Below are 19,027 nucleotides of genomic sequence, written 5' to 3' on the forward strand. Positions count from 1 at the left end.
CACACACACACACACACACACACACCGTGTGTGAGAGAGAGACATGCATTGCCCCTTTAAGAATGCTGACCCCACTCTAAGTACATTGCCTTTTTAAGTAGATCAGCAAGTTGAGATAGCTGCTGCTGCCAGCAAGCTCCCTCCTTCCTGAGCCCTGTCGTGGCCCCCCACCCCCCACTTCTCTGTGGAGATAAGTACTGGAGCGGGGCGGAAGGAGACACCCTGACATTAGCACACACCTCCCCCCCTTCACTCACACACAGACAGCAAGCAGGAGGCTTCCGGGAACAACACTGCAGAGGGCAGAAGCAGCACACTGCAGCGTGGGGAGGGACAGTTGAACTGCCTGGCAATTCTTAGCCTGCTGGGCGGCTGCTACACAGGGAACTTAAGGGAGCTGACGGGGGTTTCCAGTCCACCCTGTTTCCAAGCCCCCACCAGCTAGCTCTAATGGGCTTCTCTTTCTGCAAGCAGTGAACAAAGCAGGTGGCTGCCAAACAGCATTATAAGGGAGCATTGTGCAACTTTAAACAATCATATTGTCTAATTGATCAGCAACGTAACAACGAAACAACATTAACCAGATGACTTTAAGTGCAGATTTTCTGTATATTGCCCTCTAATTCTTGGTCATCGTAGTTTTATGAAAAATAGCTCTGGTTAAACTAACTTGCTCTTTTCTTTGGTGAAATTACTACTTGGATCAATAAAGGTAAAAGCGTTGAGGTAATATATGCAGACTTCTGTCAGGCACTTGACTTGGTATCTGCATGACTTTAAGAAACTAGAGTGAAACAAAATCAATATGGCACAAACTAAATGAATTAAACATTGGCTAGTCTCAAAATGTAATTGTGAATGGGGAATCATCAAGCAGGTGTGTTTCTAGTGAGGTCCCACAGGGATCAGTTCTTGGTCCTATGTTTTTAACAATTTTTTGTTAGTGGCTTAGAAGAAAACATAAAATCATAACTGATCAAAGTTTGCAAATGACCCAAAAATTGGGGGAGTGGTAAATAATGAAGAGAACAAGTCACTGATAAAGAGCCATTTGGATCTCTTTGTAAAGTGGGCACAAGCAAAGAATATTCATCTTATTACTGCTAAATGTGAATGCAGACTATACTTAGAGAGCCTCATCCTGTATCCTACCCAATGTCCTTTTCAGAGTCACTGCTTCCAGGATAATCTGTTGAGCATGAGCTCCTATGATGCTATGGCCAGAAGGGCTAATGTGATCTTTGAATACATAAACAGGGCTATATCAAAGAGGAGTAGGGAGGCTGTATTACTGGGCTGCAGAAGTGTCTCCGACTCCCACAGTTCTGGACATTTGGCCTGCTCGCCTCTCTCTGCATCTCAGAGAAGTGGATCAGTGTTTTGGCACAGCACAGTCTGGCCATGTCCCCTCTGCTTCCACTTGCTGACAGATTCTCTGCCTTAGCAGCAGTTTCTTTTGTTCCTCCCCTTCCTCCTGTTTTAACTTTGTTGCTCAGTTTCTTGGGCAATGGGCAGCACCATTCTCCCTTCTCTGCATTCCTCCTTCTCCCTGGGTATATTAACCCCTCGGGGGGTAACTTCCCTGAGCCTTTGGTGCAGTGTCTCTGCTGAAGGTGAGCTGTTTGGCTCTGAAACCTGAGTAGGCTCCCCTAGGTAAGCTTCAGAGTAAATTTCTCCATTCAAAACCCTCTCCCCACCCCCAAAAGCTGCTGCAATACCCCTTCATTCCTCCTTGGAGGAAGTGATTAGAGATGAAAGGAACAAGGCTGACTAGGGAAAGCATATTAACAAGAGCTACTTCTATTCTAGAACGTTCAAAAATCAAAGGGCTATATTGCTGAGTACTGCTGTAGCATCCTTGTTTGGGATGTGGTTATTCCCTTAGGAGAGTGCTACACTAAGAAACTTAGGGATAGTGCAATGGAGGCCACTCTCATAAGGGGCTTTGAAGCTCCTTTCACCACTATTTGAGCATCCTTGGAGGTTTTGCAGGAGCATCTCTTTCCTGGCTAGAATATCTCAAAGCCTTTAAGGACTGAGATCACCCTGACTTTGGCTTCACTTTAGAAAAGCCTCTCTAACAACAATAACAGGGGTACTTGTGGCACCTTAGAGACTAACAAATTTATTTGAGCGTAAGCTTTCGTGGGCTACAGCCCACTTCATCGGATGCATAGAATGGAACATATAGTGAGGAGATATATATACATACACATACAGAGAACATGAAAAGGTGGGAGTTGGCCAACCAACTCTAAGAAGCTAATTAAGATGAACTGTTGTCAGTAGGATGAAAAAAGAAAACTTTTGTAGTGATAATTAAATTAGCCCATTTAAGACAGTTTGACAAGATACTTAACATGGGGGAAATAGATTCAATGTGTAATGGCTCAGTAATGGCCCTAACAACAGTGTTCATAGCTGATGCCTCAAAGATGCAATTAGGTTCTCAGCCCAAGGCATGGCCTCCATTTTATTAGCCAGGGGCCACCTCTGGCTCTGACTCTGGAAGCTAGATACTCACTCTAAGCTGGGACAGGTTTACAGGCTCCCTCTTTTTTTGGAGAAGCTGGATAAGGTGGTGGCTGACAATTCAGCAAAATCCAAACAGTCTCTCCCTTTCCCAATAAGGGCTCTCAGGAAAGAATAGACTCCAGCCTTCAGACATTCACTTCTTGTCCTCAAAGGTACAATAATTCCCCAAAGGAAAACAGTGGAATCCACATCTGAGATGAATTCCAGAGGGACTTCACCATTCCTACCCCCACAATCCACTTTGACAAATATTGCATATGCCTCCCTCCAGTGCTGAAGCTACAAAGTAGGATATCCCATTTCCTAGAGGAATGGTTTTAATCAACCACAGATAAGTGGGTCTGGGAAATAGTGAGCTGGAGATACTTCCTCAAGCTCTAGTCTCCACCCCATCTCATCCAGTCACCCAGCTCCAACAGCCCTGTAAAACAGTCTGGTCCACAAAGAAATATATCATTGTCTGCATCGGGGAGTGAAAGTGTGTGTTCACTCAGAAGAAAGCTTCTCTGGGTTTTACTTCATTGCACAGAAGTTCACAGAGGGAATCAGAGCATTTCTTGACTTCAAAAGACTCAACATGTGGATGAAGAAAACAAAGGTTCAGATAGAAACCCTGGCCTCTACAGTGTCATCCCTGTCTTGGGGTGGGAACATGAGACTTCTTGACTTCAGTAGATCTAATGGATGCATATATCTGTGTCACCATGAGACTGTGCCATCACAGGCTTCTGAGGTTCGACTACAGCAGGAAATGTCAATACTGAACACACCCTTTAGGACTGTCCTCAGCAAAGATGGTGGCAGTGATAATAGTCATGCTCAGATTTCAGGACTCACCTGTTCCCCTTCCTGGATGACATCCTGATCAGAGCTCCATTGCAGTCAACTGTGGAAATGGTCACATCTTGGACTTTGAATTTTCTTCAGCACAGATCTTCATCAATGCCAAGGAAAGTCCTCTGGTTCCATCCAGGAATTTATTTTCTTGCTCCAGAACTGTAGAGGCCTACTGTAGCACTATGCCTCCAACTATTCGCACTTCTGGTGTCGTGCATAGGGAATTGCTCCTTGGAAACAGTGACGCCTCAGAAGTCTTCAAGCTTTCATACTCAAGTTGTTGGACCACTCTCTGGAAAACATGCAAATCAAGTACAGGTTCCAACCTAAGTTCCCCATAAGCTGCATGGCCATGCAGCACCCTATTTAGCGCCGCGCAGGTGCTCAGGGAACCCTCCCGTGCACTTGCAGCAGCTAGTATGGGGTGCCCTTCCCCTGGCCCCAACTTAGCCCGGCCCCCAACCTGCCACAGCTGGCACGGCCCCCCAGCCCCAACTGTGCCACGTGCCAGACCTGCTGCAGCACCCCTACTCTGAACCCAACCAGGGCGGCGCGGCCCCAAATCCAGCCCCAGTGCCCCTTCCTGAGCCCAGCCCTGGCCCAGGGGAGGGGTGCTCTCTTTCCCAGGTGCTGCTGCTGTGGGGAGAGAGAGCTGAGGGGAGTTCTCACGCGCGCTCTCTCTCTCTCTCTCTCTCCGTCTTAGCCCAGACCATCAGCCTGCACCCCCAGCTGGAGCCCTCCCCCTCACCCCAAACCTCTGCCACAGCCCTGAGTCCCTCATCCCTGGCCCCAACCCAGAGCCTGCACCCCCAGCCAGATATGATCACCTCTGTATTGGTGCACATAACAAAATTCATTCCACACATGAGTGGGGAAAAATTAGAGGGAACACTGGTTCCAGCGGAGGTGTTCAACTCCTTACAGTTGTGATCAGCCCACGATAATGTCTGTAAAGCTGTTCCCATCTGCCTTCCAGACCTTTGCAACCAATGTCAGCATGGAGGGCTAGAGAGCTCACTTGGAGACCCAAACTTCCAGGGCCTCTTGAGCAGGGAGGAAAAGGCTCACAGCATAAACCTCGTAGATCTGAGTGGTCAAGCTAGCTCTGCAAAGGTTCCAGCCCAGCTTAGGAGGAAACCACATGCTGGTTCCATCAGACAATATGACTATGGACACATATATAAACCAAGAGAGAGGGGACTAGGCGTCTGACACTACATATGGAAGCAATGAAAATAATGAAGTAGGCAGAATAGTTCCTCCTTTCCACATCAAAGAGGACCTGAACCAAAAGGAAGACAGTCAGCAGCTCAAGAGGTGCCTGATTCAGGATGTTTTCAGTCTCATTTTTCAGATGTTCAGCCTCACTTCATCCACTTCCTTCACAAATCACATGAACACAAAGAGACAATTACTTCATAAAGGAGGCAGACCCTAGAACTATGGGAGCAGCTGCCTTATTGCCACAGGGCCTATTTTACAAGTTTCCACTCTTCGTTACTGAGGAAGGTGGTGCAGAAAATAAAATGAGAACAGGTAATGATAATACTGGTAGCTCATGGACTGAGGAGACCTTGGTTCTCAAGCGTTATAAAACTGCAACTGGAGCCTCTAGTAGTTTGTACTTTTGTGACCAATCATGAAAAGGTATGCCTCTGCTGCTTCTAGGATTGGCTCAAAACAACCTGTTTGCTAGCCAGAGGCACTTTGGGAAGGCATGAGACGATTTCTCTCCAAATAAAGAACTCCCTAGACTGGGGAAAAGATCCACTCAATGTCTGTGCAGGCATTCCTTTCCGTCACCCAGCCCTATCAGTAACTATGACCTCAGATGCATCACTCTTGGGATGGAGAGCTCACTTCACCATTCAAGCTTCTGACCATCCCTTCTCTCCCAGGATGGGGGTTGTGCGCTTCACCTCAACCTAAAGGTACTCTGCCTCGGGATATGTTTCCTTGATGGTTCGCTGGATTAGAATCCTCCTGCTCTGTGGAAGTGCAAAAGGTGTTCTTCTAGTGCTTGCTCATATTGATTCCAATTAGGTGTGCATGCACCACGTGCACGATCGCTGGAGAATTTTTACCCTAGCAACACCCAGTGGGTCGGCAGTGGAGCCCCCTGGAGTGGTGCCTTAATGGTGCTGGATATATACCCCAGCCGACCCAGCGCCCCCTCAGTTCTTCCTTACCACCCGTGACGGTCGTTGGAACTGTGGAGCGCAGCATAGCTGTCCTCCACTCTCCCTAGCTTTTGCTTCCGGTTTTAGATAGTTGTTCCAGTTGTTATAGTTGTATAGTTAGTACAGTGCAGTAGTTGTTTTAGTTATAGTGTTAGGTTTGTGATTATATTTAGTGAGTTGGAAGGGGTCCTTTGCCTTCTCCCCCTCTTCCCCCCCCCCCCCCGGCCTGCCGGGCTCATGCCCAAGGCTCCGGGTTTTAAATCATGTTCAGTCTGTTCAAAGCCTATGCCAATGGGAAACCCCCACAACTCTTGTTTGAAGTGTGTCGGGGAATCTCACCAGGCTGACAAATGTAGGATCTGTAAGGCATTCAGACCAGATCAAAGCCCTCATGTCTGAGCTGCTGTATACAGTTTTCCACAAAGACAAGGTGCAGCTTCGCCCCCACCCTGCCTTTTTTCCCCAAGGTGGTATCAGCTTTTCATGTGAACCAGGACATTTTACTCCCGTTCTTTTATCTGAAGCTGCACACTACGCGGCAGGATCAACGTATGCACTCCCTTGACGTTCGTAGGGCTCTAGCCTTCTATATCAAGCGTACTAAGCCGTTCAGGAAAACGACCCAACTCTTCGTTGCAGTGACTGACCAGATGAAGGCCTACCGGTCTCCTCGCAACGCATCTCCTCATGGATCACGGCCTGTATCTGTGCTTGCTACGACTTGGCCGGTGTCCTGACCCCGCACCTCGCCACCCACTCCACGAGGTCTCAAGCCTCATCGGCCGCTTTCCTTGCCCGGGTCACAATACAGGAGACCTGTAGAGCTGCCGTTTGGTCATTGGTACATACCTTTGCCGCTCACTACGCGTCAGTTCAGCAGTCTAGAGACGATGCCGCATTTGATTCAGTGGTTCTGCACTCAGCGACATCTCACTCCGACCCCACCGCCTAGGTGGGGGGATATGGAATTGGAATCGATATGAGCAAGCACTCGAAGAAGAAAAGACGGTTACTCACCTTTGTAACTGTTGTTCTTCGAGATGTGTTGCTCATATCCATTCCAAACCCGCCCTCCTTCCCCTCTGTCGGAGTAGCCGGCAAGAAGGAACTGAGGGGGTGCTGGGTTGGCTGGGATATATATCCGGCGCCACTCCAGGGGCTCCACGGCAGACCCACCGGGAGTTGCTAGGGTAAAAATTCTCCGATCATGCACACGGTGCGCGCACACTTAATTGGAATGGATATGAGCAAAACATCTTGAAGAACAGCAGTTACAAAGGTGAGTAACCATCTTTTACTCAACACTATAAGGGAATTAACCTGTATTTCTGTGCCATTTCTGTAAGTGAGTTTCTTCCATTGGTGGTGTTGCCTCCATCTTGTGCCTGAACTGTGCAATTCTGTCTTCCTGAATTACCTGTGGATATAAAACAATTAGGCTGTTAGCTCAGTTGAGGTCCATTTGGCTGCAGTATCAGCTTTTCATCCCCCAGTAGAAGGGTTCTCCATATTTGCTCAGCTGGTGTCATCCTGAGTTTATTAAGGGTTTAGGGAAATCTTTGCCACCAGATTAAAACCCCCAACCTGGTACTTAAAGACTGCCATGAGACTTTGATTCAAACCGGGGGCAACCTTCTTCTTTCTCCCTTTATCTATGATAGGGGTGGGCAAACTACGGTCCGTGGGCCGAATCCGTCCCATCAGCGCTTTGGATCTGGCCCGCGGGATTGCCAAAGACAAAAGGTATAACAAGATCCAGTGGCTGGAAGTTGAAGCTATGCTAATTCAAATTGGAAACAGGACACAATTTATAACATGAAGGGTAGTTAATCATTGGGACAATTTACCAAGGGTTGTGGGGTATCAGGGATAGCTGTGTTAGTCTGGATCTGTAAAAAGCAACAGAGAGTCCTGTGGCACCTTACAGACTAACAAACGTATTGGAGCACTAAGCTTTCGTGGGTGAATACCCACTTCGTCAGTAGACCCATGGGTCTGACGAAGTGGGTATTCACCCACAAAAGCTTATGCTCCAGTACAAGGGTTGTGGTGGATTCTCCATCACTGAAAATGTTTGTTGTGTGGATATTGTTCTTAAAGATATTCTCTAGTGTAGTTCAAACATGAATTAACTCCTATACCTATGTTATGCTGGAGTTAAGATTAGATTATATGATCATAGTGGTCCCTTCTTGCTTTAGAATCTATTAGTCTAGACTAACCACATCCTTCCTACAATTAGACACAGTTTAAGAAGCAAGATTGTCAGTGAAGCACCAAAATATGAAATTAAGTAGTCCTCCTTTATTGAAATTAAGGCTCTCTTTTCTCCCCTTTATCTCCCATCCACAATACAACCTTGAAGAGGCTGAGTATATGCAACAGTTTGACCAAAACCAGTGGTATCTCTGATCACATTTTGCCAACCTTCCAGTAGCTGTAATTATGGAGGTTTATACTTCTTGATTCCATTATCTTTGTTCATTTCTGCTTTAAGTGGAGAACATATCACTTATGTAGTTTGAAACAGATAATCTTAATTTCAAATGTGGTAGCTGGAGGAAATAAAAACTGAATTGAATAACTGATTTCTTAATTTGTCTCATTGCTTTTTTACCCGTCAACTTTAGTTCACCATTCAAAAGTGGCACTTCAATGGCAAGCCGTCTTTGCAAGGCTGCAATGTTAAATCGTTTCAGACTGGTCTCCAAGGAAGCGAAAAGAAGCGATTTGCTTGAAGCTAGTACATATCATGAAGCAAAGGTAAGACTAGTTAAAGGAAAAACAGTAAATGCCATTTTAATGGTCACTTTCATGGTGCAGATAGGTGGCAAAGAAAGATTTCTAGTATGCTGGAGATGTTATGTGAGTGGTTGAGCATTTCTTACAGCAGTAATGACCTTGTCTCAAAGGCATGCAAATTGGGTATTTGCAAGAGGCCCACGTCACAACTTCAATCACTTCTCGTAAGTGCCTCCTATCAGTTGTGTGCAAACCTGCACACACTCTCTCTGCTCCTGGTGCCCCCTGCCAGCTGTTAACCACGTCAGATGGTTCTTCAGTGGTCCAGCCCTCCGGTCAAGTCAAACACAATCAACATGCATGAAGGAATCCCTTCTGGGGAAACAAAGGTCCAACAGGGCTAATCACTGTCCCCTTGTCATTATCTGCAGTCCTTTCTCTGGGCTCAAATTCCACCCTTTCTGGGCTAGCTTTATCTGTCTCTGCCTTGTTATAGAGCACTTCCCCTAGGGCTTTCTCCCTAGAGACTGTCTTTAGCCATTCTGTGGTTTTCCAGCTCTCAACCCAAGTCACTTCCTAACTTGAGTCCCCTTCCGGGGTAACACAGGTTCAATGAATGGTTGGCCCACTTCATGGTCTTCAGCCCCATCCCTAGGCCGGTTTATAACTTCCAGTCCCTTTCTTGGGCTTTTTAATCCAGTGTCTTATCTCCTCCCTGGGGTTTAGGCCACGGCTCCAGTGCCTGGTGGGGGGACCTGTACCTGCTAATTACTCTGGGTCCCAACCCAGGAACCCTATAGACAGCAACCATGTACTGTTTCCTGTACCTGGTTGCTGCTGCTGTTCCTTGGCTGCTTCCCACTCAGTCCTGTTACCTTAGGTTACAGTCCTTGGGTTCTATTTGTCTTGTTCCCTGTTTGTGCAGGGTCTCCTCCAGGCCTCCTTGCCTGGAGAATCTTTCTGTCTTATCCCGTCTGGTCCCAGCCAGGAACTGATCTGCTCAGCCCCTTTAACTGAGCCTGTTATTTTCTGATTGGCTGCTTCTGGGGCAGGGTGTGGTAGGACCACGAGGCCTCCAACAGGGGACCTCTGAGGGCCCAGTACACCCCATAACAGAAATCTATGAACTGTTAGTTATACTGAAATTCTGCAGGGCTTACAAAATTACCTTGATAGTTGCTGGAACTTGAATTATTCAGATTAATGTTAGGAAGTCCATACAAAACTGTTCCTTAAGATTACAAATTGAGAAATATCTTTTGTTGGGTTGAAACTTTCACATTTGATCTCCATCCACAAATGGCTGCTAACCATTCCTGACAATGGCTAGCTTGATATTCACATTGGAAAGTTCTGCAGACTTTCGTTCCACTCTTAGCACTAGAGAGAGGCTTACTTTTTGTAAGTACAGCACTGTTCTCCCAGGAAATACTCTGGTGAGAAAGGGATATCAACAGAAGTGGGGAAGAAGGTGATCATTCAACATCAGAATTTGGGACTGAGCATGATCTTGCGTTCCTTGGGCTGAGAACACTGAGGGAGCACTAATTGAAGAAAGAATGCTGTTCTTACTAGCTATATTATTTTGGAACCGTGATGCTAAGGTAACTGTCTCCCTCCTCCCCCCTATGCAATAAACAGACTGCTCATAATGAGGAGCATACTGACATTAAATTCCTATCCTGCTGTAAAGCTGCTTGGGGAAAGCTTGCTCGTTCATAGACATGCTGCGAAGCAGAATATCTAATCTCATTTCAGACTGTTAGGTTTATGCTCTCCAGGCATTCAGCCATTTTTGTACCTTAGCCCTTTCTATTTTTTTACTGAGACAAGATACATATTTCTCTTTCTTCCGTGAAGGTGCACATAGAATTTGCTTTTCTAACATATGTTATGATCACTTTTGTCAGCGTTGGCTACACTTTATTTCTATAATAATTGTTAATTTAGATATTATACTAAATCTTTTCAATAGTGTCAAAGCTACAGCTATAATTTTACCTGTTTTTAGATTCATAGCTAACTGTTAGCATGAGTTTAGAGAGTGAGTAATTAAACTGATGTTGATAAACATGAAATTGATTTTACAAAAAAAAATTTCCTTTTCCAGTACATAAAAGCATACCCTGTTTCTTACAATCTGTCAAATTCTGTTTTTCCCTTTGCACAATCTGCTATATTTCTTGTTTCGCATTCAATGAACAGTGGCATCACAGGCATCTTTCAAAATAAAGTTTTGCTATGGAATATACCCTAGTGGCACAATATATTAAAAAGGGCAAATCTTGTGGCCATCTGTAACATTTTTTTAACTTTTGTTTCTCTTTAGATTAAGTCAGCACCGTACCAGGAAGCTAAACATTTGCTGAAAAGCTACCTAGAGCAGCATGGCTATGGATCATGGATTGTGAAGTCTCCGCATATTGAACAGTTCAGCATGTAACTACTAAGCTGATATATTGGTTTTTATCACCTATTTAAATAAAAAAGTTAATTTTGAGAGTAAAATATTTGGATATTGGTAGTCTGAATCTTTCAAATCAGAGCCATTTACAGCAATAACATGTGAATGGCTCAAAGACTTCTATGGTCAATTTAAACACAAATATTAGACTACCTCTTGTAACAAACAAGTCTTACTCAAGACATGAGTGATTGTTTTAGATAATCTCACAAAGCTGCTATTAAAGAGTCTTATCTGTATTGTTTTGTGGTGTTCTCTAAAGACCCTTAGATTTTTCCTGTCAAATTTGGAATGTCACAGATTATATGTTGATGTTTCCTGCTTCTCACAGATGTTTCTTCAGTGAAATTTCTGTGAAATTTGGCTTTCTTCAGAGGATGCTATTAATGTCCTTTTATGGTTTAGTTGTAAGAGTGAAACACATTTTGATCTCTGAAATCAATCATACTAACTTAATGAAAAGTGACGGTTGTTAATACTGGCTTAATGCATCTTTTGTTTGAGTTAATTTAAACCAGTCTTCATTGGAATGCCTTAATTTAGGATTAGCCAGTGGAACACTGTATTATACAAGTCAGTGCAGGAGGATAATAAAAGCTTACTCTGTATATTTAGAGGTAAAACTTCAGTATTGTTAATATCAAACTTTTACTTCTCAGAAATGATACTTTTGGTGTTTATCAATGTTAAGCATTTTAGCTTCCTAACTTTCAGTGAGTTCAGTAATAGTGGAAAAGTACACGATTGATAGTGTTGGACAATGAAGTCTTTAGCCACAATAAGTGTTGCATAAGTAATGGTGAAAGTTTCCCTATATTGCATTGACAATGAGCTTTGCTCCTGACGTGGGAAATAGGCCTGGTACTTTCCTCTCATTTAGCTCTCTGAAGCCCACAATGGGCCTTACTAATTTGGTTGCATCCTTTGAGGGCTGGGCTTACAACCCTCTTTGGTCTTTTTCCTGTACCCAAGGTGTGTCTAAAAGTTCTGAATTAGCTTCCTTCAAAGTCAGTGTTCAGTTTCTTGGTGAAGTAAGTGTGAGTGAATGATATAATTTAATGGGATCTGTTCTGGGACACATTGATCAGAAAGAGAGAACAGCTGCTGAGTCAAATTATAAAATTTTTCTTGTTTACTTGTTTCCTGTTCTAACATTTTATTGACAAATTATCAGAACAGAGGAGATCCCTACAATTTTCATTTATCTAGATTAACGTTAAAGTAGCTCCATTAAGTAGCCTCATGGTTGTTTTAAGCAGTACTGCAATTCAGGCTATCTTGTCTTATAAAAATATTGTGCCACACCAAGTAGCTGCAAAATTTTATAATTTGACTCAGCAGCTGTTTTTCTCTCTGATCAATCTATATCTGTTTTTATTCCCTCAAAAAAGCCACAGAGGTTACAGACCATGTGTTACATTGTCTTCTGAAACCAGACCAAAATAGTAAAACTGCTATGCATACAGTATACATAAATCACATTTGTTTTTACATCAAAATCTCAATTAAGCTGTTGTTGTCTTTAAGTATTCCTTCCCTATCACCCTAATTTTTTCTTCTATGATACGATATAATATATCTTTCATATAAACAATTTCTTAACAATTACTAGGTGTTCTGTTCCAGACCAGCAGTAAACATTTTCCCTCATTCATTAAAGAGCTTGTTAAATGGAAACCTATAGAGATAAGACTGGGCATATTTTAGGATCACGTTAGTTCAAACTTTGTATATTCAGAAAAAGTTACAGTATTTTTATCATCTTTCCATTGTTGGCCTCTATAGAAATTTCAAGGTTGCAAATGGTAGTGCGGTATTTTGACATAGGGCTCTCTACTAGTAATTAGCATGATTCCTCCAACTCATTTCTGTAGGCTACTAATGGATGTCAGTGACTTTAGGTCAGTGGTATCATGGTGGTGTATAGTCAAAATAGTGACAAAAGGGTGAGAGATGCTGTGTTCCATTATGAGTCTATTAAGCAAATTCATTCCCTAGATATAAAGCATCAGTGGCAAAACTGTTTGCCGAATGGGTATATTTTCCTTAAGTTACAGTAGTAATACTAATTTGTTTTCAAGAAAGAAAGTTTAAACGGGTGTTAGAGGTAAATACCTACTCTTGTTTTATGTTTTTATAGAATGTTATGATACTTGAAAAAATAACAATTAGCTTAATTTTGCTGTTTGACTTTTTGTATTTCACTCAAGATGATGAAAGCTGGACTTGTGTTTAGTCAGTTTCATTTTGTACACTAAGTGTAGTGCTATAAAGTGGGTTTGAGCTTTTTGTTGAAGGAGGGATATACTAAAACAAAAGCCTGTTTTCCATTTTTGTGTGTGTTTATACCAGTAACTGCTTGTATGTGGTTGAGTAAAATGAACAGTAGGACCTTCAATAAAACCAAGATTTCTATCAGATGTGGGTTTATTTTCTTGATGTAGGGAAGATGGTTTTAAATAAAAAGCTTATTTTCAGAAGTGAAATATCAATGAATTAAAACTTCCTGGCCATACTCAATTGTTGAAAGTGGGACTACTCTACCAGCACTTGTCATTAATTTTTTTTTCTTTTTTTTTCATTTCCCTGATTTTTCTGTTTTTTCTAGTACCCAGCTTCTCTTTTCATGTAATGGGTAATGCTTCTCACTTTTGAAACCTGGAAGCTCTCCAGTGTTGTTGATGGGCATTGTAGGACCAAGCTTATACCCTTCACCTCAGGTCATCAGAAATTCTGCCTCTGGCAGCAGAATAACTTGGCAGTTCAGTTTCTCCCCACCACTTTGTTTATAACTTCACTTCATGAAAATTAATAAAAAGTAGACACTTCATTTCAGCTTTTTGCTCCTTTCTCTCTCTCTCACTGAGAAATCCCCAGAACACTGAGACTTTAACCCTGCGATGCCATCTCTTTCTAGCAGGCTCCCTCTGCCTCCGCTTTGCTATCAGAGAAGCACTGCAGAACAGCAAGCTACATCTAAGAGGTGCAGTATTTATAAAATTCAGCTTCCCCAGAGTCTGAGGTGTTAATTAATTCTTTTTAAGGAGCAAGTGGTATAAAAATCAGGTTCGTACCATCAGAATGAGACAGCGAAGGAGAAAAGATATGTTGGTTGGGGCTCCTCTTATGTAAATAGGTTATGAATTTAAACTCATAGGTACCACTTTGAGTTGGTGTGTCCTGGTCCTTTGGGAGCTTGCTTCTGATGATGATCTTGAAGATTTGGAGGATTGTTTGAAAACCAGAAGAATAGGTTCAGGAAAGATTTATTTCAGGACTGGGTCCATATTGAGTAGGGGTTGTAGCTCTTTGATGATACTCTGGAACTCATACAAGGTGGTGTGGTAGGTGACCACTAGGGTTATGCGATTGGAGCAGGTTTTATTTCTGTATTGAAGCAAATTCAGTATTTAGGTGGCCTGTTCCATGATGTGATCTGCTTCTCTAGCAGAGTGTTCTAAAAGACAAAAACACCCTGTGGGTGAACACTTATATTTGACCTATCAGCCCTCATCCTCAAAGGAAACCAGCACAACACTTTCAAAAGATGAGCCTGGGAGCTTAAATTCAGAACTTGTAAACACTAAAAATAATGGACTGACACTGGATTTATGACTTATTACAACAATTCATAACCCACTGACCCCCTTTTTTTGTCCTCTGACTCCAGAGTAGTTAGTACATATTGTAAGGGACCAACTACTTATGCTAAACAATCTGTTCCACCTTTCATTTAGCTGTGATGCTTGGAGTACCTTTCCCAGACCTGAAAACAAGCTCTGTGTGGCTCAAAAGCTTCTCTCTCAAAAATAGAAGTTGTCCCAAAACTACGGCCTCCCCACCTTGTGTCTCTAAAGATAACACGAGCATTTATGTGTGAGAGCTTGCAGTTCCTGTAAAAGATCGGTTCCATTGGTCTACCTTCTGCACCGAGAACACGTGGAAGTAGTTGCAACAAGCTCAAGTCACAAGATACACATTTATGTCCATCCATGAACAACATTCTAATCAGTGTCCTGCCCAGAGAAACAGACCCATTCATAACCTGCCGAGTGCTGGAAATGACTCAAATGAGTCAAGAACTTTTTGAGCCCATGAACAGAGCATTGCTCATCTAAGTATCAAAATAAGCATAGCTGGGGACATAACTTTACACTATAGCAAAGGTTCATATTAGTGATCTTTGACAGAAAAATATCTCCAGTGGCTACAGGTAAAACAAATAAAAGGAAGTTCTTCTTCACGCAGCGCACAGTCAACTTGTGGAACTCCTTACCTGAGGAGGTTGTGAAGGCTAGGACTATAACAATGTTTAAAAGGGGACTGGATAAATTCATGGTGGCTAAGTCCATAAATGGCTATTAGCCAGGATGGGTAAGAATGGTGTCCCTAGCCTCTGTTCGTCAGAGGATGGAGATGGATGGCAGGAGAGAGATCACTTGATCATTGCCTGTTAGGTTCACTCCCTCAGGGGCACCTGGCATTGGCCACTGTCGGTAGACAGATACTGGGCTAGATGGACCTTTGGTCTGACCCAGTACGGCCTTTCTTATGTTCTTATGTTCTTAGGTACCATGTGTCAGTATCTTCCCACGAGTGTGTTTTCACAAAATATGCTTCCAAAAAATCTTAATGAGGCATGGAACCAGTCACAAGATATAATGCAAAATTAGACATTCTGAGATCACATCCAAATGTCTCTGCATACAGGAGAGTACAACATCCTGAAAGTCTGACCAGTTTTCCCTCTAGGACCAATACATCATGTCAGAGATGTGTGTATAGTTCAGTAATGCTGTATCTGATAGTGCCTCGTATCAGCTGCTTCAGAGGAAATGTGTGAAGCCCCAAAATGGGTAATTGTAGAATATGCCACTTGGGGGGGGATTTCTTCCTGTCATAGTTTTGCTCATTCCCTGAAGCATGAGGCTTTATCACTTCTAATTTTAATTTTACCTAATATAATCCTCTCAAATCCACCAAGCTGTTGACCTGAATGACATCTTCTGGCAAAGCATTCCACATTAACCATGCTGTGTGTATAAGATTTTTATTTTTTTACATTTGCTGCCTTTCTATTGTATAGAATGCACCCTGCTTCTTGTCTTGCTCCTCCAAACCTCTTTTCTGGCCAATTAAAATTAATTTAGATGCTAGCAACATGTACAAGGAGTTTAAATTATTCCTTTCAATGTGTTACCGCTGATTTAGTGTCTCATCTTAAGCTGTTTTGTCAAATGTCCCTGGATCTCATTGAAAATATACTTCAATGACTCCTGTAACTCCAGTTCGTCCTGCATTCATTTTTAGCCCTGTAATACTAGCCCCTATGAATGGTCCAGCTCAGGTGTGCATACACCTCTTGAGACCTTGATGGAGATTTTCAGCTATAAGTATACATTTGGCTTGCACATGTGCTCTAAGTAGGCTGTATAGGGGTGTGTGGGTGAACTGCCCTGAGTTCCTTCTCAACTGCCTGGGCCTTGAGCGTGCCTTGGCCTTTCCATTTTTTCCCTTAGTGTTAAGATACAGTCTAGTAGTAGTTAGGATAGCTATAGTTAATTTGTATAGGTAGTGATGGATTGTTTTGTTTTCCTCTTCTTTTTTTTCCCCCTCTAGGACTCTTGTTTTCCTGGCAGGGAATGCCAGGCTCGCCAGACTTCAAATGCTGCCTCTCCTGCCAGTGAGCTATTCCTATAAGCAACAGTCATTCTAAGTGTGTCCATTGCTTGGGGCAGTTCCATGTTTCCCAGAAGTGTAACTTCTGCTTGGTCCTCAAGTCTAGGGCAAGGAAGAACAGGAAGATGAAGCCAAGACTGTGATGGAATACACCCTGCAACCACAACCAAGTAAGGAGACCCCCACTGGTCCTCATACATCTGTCCCAGACAGATTCAATCAGAGGGGCAAGCTTACCCTAAGGAAGGGAAGATTGTGGAGGCTTCTGGAAAGACTTGCACTCCAAGGAGCCAGCTTCAGAAAAACTACATTCCTGGCCATAGTGCAGTCAGGGTATTGTTGAGGCCAAGGACTCTGCCATGAAGCCCCACAGCTCCAAGGAGACGAGACATGGCTCTGATAGGGCCCTGATACACTCTACCAGCAAGGAGAGCAAGCATAGGGCACCATCAAGTTTGGCCCAGCTAGTGGTACTGTTATGCCACTTAAACTGCATCAGTAGCAACAGCAGGGTTATCTAGCTGCTGGTTCTGACGGTATCAAATCCACCGGTACCAAACAAACAACATCATCTTCATCTGCAGTCATAGAATCATAGAATCTCAGGGTTGGAAGGGACCTCAGGAGGTCATCTAGTCCAACCCCCTGCTCAAAGCAGGACCAAACCCAACTAAATCATCCCAACCAGGGCTTTGTCAAGCCTGACCTTAAAAACCTCTAAGGAAGGAGATTCCACTACCTCCCTAGGTAACCCATTCCAGTTCTTCACCACCCTACTAGTGAAAAAGTTTTTCCTAATGTCCAACCTAAACCTCCCCCTCTGCAACTTGAGACCATTACTCCTTGTTCTGTCATCTTCTACCACTGAGAACAGTGCAGTCGTCATCGTCAGTATTATCTGCTTCAGTAACCGTGGCCTTAGCTACTGGATTGGTAACAGATCCCTTCTTGGTACCACAGGAATTCCAATACTCTAAGGACCTTTTGGAATCAAATGAAGAGGAGTCTCTGCTTCTTATGGGTATCAAGCACCTTTCAATACTGAGACCCCAGTCTCTGCACTACTGCTATCAGCACTGCAAGACTCTCCACTCTTTTCAAGTGGCTCCTCCACATAGTATGATGGGTAAAAAGACAAAGGAGACTCCCAATCCTCCTCCTATTTCGGTCAGGGGTTCCACAATCTACCACTTCAGGAATCCCTTTTCAGTTAGTCAGGAGGAGAATCATAGTGGTCACCAAAAGTGGTGGAACCAACCCTGTATGTCACCTCCTCTTCCATATCGACCACAATGGCCATTCTTGGACCACTGGGCAGCCTATTGACAACAGATTACGAGACCACCAGTACCATATTGTGGGGAGACCAGGGTTATGCCACCTCCCCCTTCCCAACCAGTCATGTTTCCTCCCCCTCCCCCAAGACATTTGAGGAGCAGGAGGCTAGCACAAAAGAGGAGGCCCCTCCTGAAACACCCTTCTCCTCTTCATTGCCAAATGAGGAAGCCAGGCCTCCTCCATCTTTCATGATTGACAACTTCAGGTAATTTCAAGACCTTGTTAGGAGGATAGCAGACAGTCTTCAGATTCCTCTTAAACAGGTCAAGGATCCATAACAAACTTCTGGATACTTTGCAGTCAGTAACACCCTCCAAAGTGTCATTAGTGATCAGTGAGGCACTTCTAGATCAGGCTAAAACAGTGTGGCCAGCACCTGCCACTATTATGCCCATTTGTGAAAGAGCACTTGTAAAGAAAAGATTCAGTGTTCTTGTTTTCCCAGCATCTACCTAAGTCGCCGGTGGTAGATATGGTAAATGAGTGGGGTCGACCACGTTATTCTAGGTCTACCCCTTATGATAAGGACCAAAATGACTGGATCTCTTTGGATGAAAGTCCTGTTCATCAGCAACCCTGCAGTTTTGCATCACAAATTATCAGGCGATCATGGCTAAATACAACTTCACCAATTATAACAGGCTCGTGCCTTTTATTGAACAAGCAATTCCAGTCTGTTGTCTCTGAGGGCCAGTTATTTTGCCAGAATTGCTCTTCAAGTATCCGTAGATGCTGTGGACACTGCTGCAAGATCAATCTCCGTGGCAGTGGCTATGCACAGGCTGTCGTGCCTCCAGCTCTCAGGGTTTCCAACAGAGGTACACAACACTGGAAGATCTTCCCTTCAACTATTATAAACTCTTCTCAGAAACCATGAATGAGTCGCTGCACACGCTGAAGGGGGCTACCCTATGGTGCCTGCATATATGTACATCTACAAATAAGAGAGATTTAGTAGTCACAGACTGTCCAGAGATCAGAAAACTGATCAGGATGTGGATTTCAAAGATCCTCTGAACTCACCACAAAGAGACACAGATTCCAGAGACAAAGAGCCACTCAACTATGCTCCTCAACCACCCAGGCCTCATCCAAGCAGCAGTTTTGAAGGACTGATCAAGGGTTTGAATCCTCCCATACCTCTGGGGTGACAATTGTGCCCATTGGCTCATCTCCTCTTCAGTTTCCAGCAGCCTTGGAAATGGATCCTCATGGAGGTCATACCCTTGGGCTATACCATCCATCTCTCCCT

General features: G+C 43.7%; 1 protein-coding gene across 5 annotated transcripts in view; it reads left to right on the forward strand.

Annotated features, from left to right (window-relative positions):
- The window catches only part of ADAD1 (adenosine deaminase domain containing 1), a 95,649-nt gene that overhangs the window by 17,064 nt on the left and 59,558 nt on the right, over positions 1-19,027 (forward strand). For 2 of the 5 annotated variants that reach the window (XM_039541875.1, XM_039541874.1), the window contains exons 11-12: positions 8,183-8,315; positions 10,624-10,733. In XM_039541875.1, the coding sequence (XP_039397809.1) occupies positions 8,183-8,315; positions 10,624-10,733 (243 nt within the window). Of the gene's footprint in view, positions 1-7,213; positions 7,296-8,182; positions 8,316-10,623; positions 13,179-19,027 lie in introns of those variants that run through there. The other 3 variants (XM_039541876.1, XM_039541878.1, XM_039541879.1) reach the window with 2 other exon arrangements.

This window comes from Mauremys reevesii, linkage group 5, assembly GCF_016161935.1.
Source record: "Mauremys reevesii isolate NIE-2019 linkage group 5, ASM1616193v1, whole genome shotgun sequence".
In the NCBI taxonomy this organism is placed as follows: domain Eukaryota; kingdom Metazoa; phylum Chordata; order Testudines; family Geoemydidae; genus Mauremys; species Mauremys reevesii.